Raw genomic sequence first — 2,756 nt, forward strand, 5'->3', positions numbered from 1 at the left:
CTGAAAGGGCGAGCTTGTTTAGTGTGACAGGGATTCGAACCCGCGACCCTCAGATTGCGAGTCGAGTGCCTTAACCACGTGGCCATGCCGGGCTTTCTATTGAAGGCAGTGATTACATATTGAGAATCATTCGTGTGTTCTCTGATGAAGGTGATTACATACTTAAAATCATTCATGTGTTCTCTCATGAAGGTGATTACATACTTAGAATCATTCATGTGTTCTCTCATGAAGGTGATTACATACTGTGAATCATTCGTGTGTTGTCTCCTGAATGTGATTACATTCTGAGAATCATTTGTGTGTTCTTTCATGAAGGTTTATTCTTTTGGAAATCATTTATTGCGACAGTTAACTCTCTCCTAGCTAGTGTTGTGAGATGCGATTAACAATTTTAAAACACTCAAATATTACTACAGAAAATTTAGGGAAAAAAACTGGGCACAATTCAACTACTTTATATTTAGGACCACACATTTCAAATTTTTAGAATAATATAACTTTCAAGCAGCGAAAGAACAATTTCATTTCCGTGTGAAATATAAACATCATTGCCGCAGCTTGACAACCATTTGAGAAAAACAGTGAAACTCCTGCTGCCAAAAGTGGGTGGGAGACTTTTTCTATTTAAATAGAGTTTTAGGGCGCTTTTTTTTTTCTCTCTGGCAATTCCGATGTGAACATCAGTTTATTTATTGCAATAATTTTCGTCAAGATGTTAACAGTACAGTCTTTAATTAATAAAAACGACAACAACAAACAAATAAAACACATGATGGTATGAACATGCATACACAACTCGTCAAAAGATATTCTTCCATATACAATTTTTATAAACATGCTTATTTATAAGGAACAACACTTAGTTATGCGATTAACACCGAAATAACTTACGACAAGTCTTTTTCCACTTGGACTACATCTTCCCGATAGATATCCTCTTCGTGTGTTATTCGGCTTCTTTCAATCATCATATGATCTCCTGAAGTTTGAGCGATTGCTAGCATTTCCTTGCATGAAAAAAAAATCTTGTCTGATAAATCATTATTTAATTATAAACATCACTTTCTAAGAAATTAGTAATATTTTATTTGAGCCTTTGCTTTGTGAAACTCATGCTTTGCAAAAACTTTGCAACTTGAAATAACACTTAAAACATTGTTATTTACAGAAAACATCTTTGTTCAGATTAGAGTCTTACCCAAACCTAAGAACGAAATCAGTTTAAACTAAATTCTTTTACTTAAAATTTTGTCGGAAGCATAGAACTAAAAACAATTGACAAGTGTGTTCTTTAAAACCTTTCTCCTCTTTAATTTTAAATCAGGCCATTCTTAACAGCGGAAAAACTGAGAAGAAAAAAAGAATTGTTTTCACTTAAAAGTAAAATTGCATATGTTTTTAGTTTACTTTTATTAAATAAATCAAGTAAAATATCAAGTGCTAAGTAGCCACAGAGTCACGACTTTTACAGTATGGTTTTCTATTTGTGTTTTAAGGATATAGCAAGTATGAAATTAAAAATAAAGGTACAAAAAATACCGATTCTTTGTTTTGCTTTTCTTTTATGAAAATAGTCAACATTGACATTAGATTTTACATAGGTATTATTATTATTTAAAACATATTAGATTGCTTTAGATAACTAATATTATCTTTTTCCATATTCAGTCACCAGCGAGTGGCTACCATAATTTTCAATAGTGGAAAACTTATTCTATTTTGATTTATTTGACAGTCTCTGATGACAAATTAATTTGAACTGTTTGTCAAAAAAGCGGTATTTGATCAGGATCTTTCTGCTAGATGGACATTCAATAATAACACAGGGCTGCAAATTTAAAACTTCAGAAAAGTTGTTTTGGTTTTAATAACGGATTTTCTATAGTTCAGCTACGCATAGTTCGAAAACAATATTCATTTTTTTTCTATCACGTAAGGATTTTTTTACAAATCGGGAAGAAAAAAAATTCTTACTTAGATCAAATTATTATTACTTTTACCACAATGAATATCTTTTTTATTATTATGTGTGTTTCTCGTTGGTTCTAGAACGATCGATAAGACTCTCACGTTGCGATTGGTCTAGAGAAATCTATAGCCAGTGGTTGTCAATACTTTAAGCATAACAAAATGCGACCCGATTTCAATGAAAATGATGCACTTATGCCAAAGTGCATATGACGTTTTGTGAAAAATCTGTACGTGATGGAGCAAAATGGATATCACTTTCGAATTCAGCGTACAGGAATTACTGTAGAACATGCAAAAAATTCAAGAAAATAAAACCATCGTAGGCCTACGCTCATAAACAGTGTCTTGTTAATTAACCACGATATGACTATGTATGACCATTTACAGAGCTAACAGTTAACATCTGATACAATCAGTGTGATTTGCATATGCAAGTAACTGGAATGTTCTACAAATCTTTGTGGCCATCTGATAAAACGGTCAGATTATCTTAGAAGTAGAAACCAATAGTATTCTTAAAGTCACATCGGACTTCTCTTTCTTCCTGTGGTTTCTTGGCTATGATCGTAAAAATGAGTGGTTGTAGGTTAATCTCCTTCTATCATATAAAAACGGTCATGCTTAGACTGAATCACCCCCACCCCCGTTGTCCAGTGTGTCTGTTATACACGTTGTTTTGAAACAGAAGTCCCAGGTGGTGGTACATAATCCTAATAAAAGCCTCAAGAAGTTTTTTGTTTGTTTGTTTTGGAATTTCGCGCAAAGCTACACGAGGGCTATCT

The 2,756-nt window shown here is 32.9% G+C and overlaps 1 protein-coding gene across 1 annotated transcript in view; it reads right to left on the reverse strand.

Annotated features, from left to right (window-relative positions):
• The window catches only part of LOC106457642 (coiled-coil domain-containing protein CG32809-like), a 395,034-nt gene that overhangs the window by 37,923 nt on the left and 354,355 nt on the right, over nucleotides 1–2,756 (reverse strand). The window contains exon 15 of the mRNA XM_022383642.1: nucleotides 895–1,010. Within this exon, the coding sequence (XP_022239350.1) occupies nucleotides 895–1,010 (116 nt within the window). The remainder of the gene's footprint in view (nucleotides 1–894; nucleotides 1,011–2,756) is intronic.

Source organism: Limulus polyphemus, unplaced genomic scaffold, assembly GCF_000517525.1.
Source record: "Limulus polyphemus unplaced genomic scaffold, Limulus_polyphemus-2.1.2 Scaffold355, whole genome shotgun sequence".
In the NCBI taxonomy this organism is placed as follows: Eukaryota; Metazoa; Arthropoda; class Merostomata; order Xiphosura; family Limulidae; genus Limulus; species Limulus polyphemus.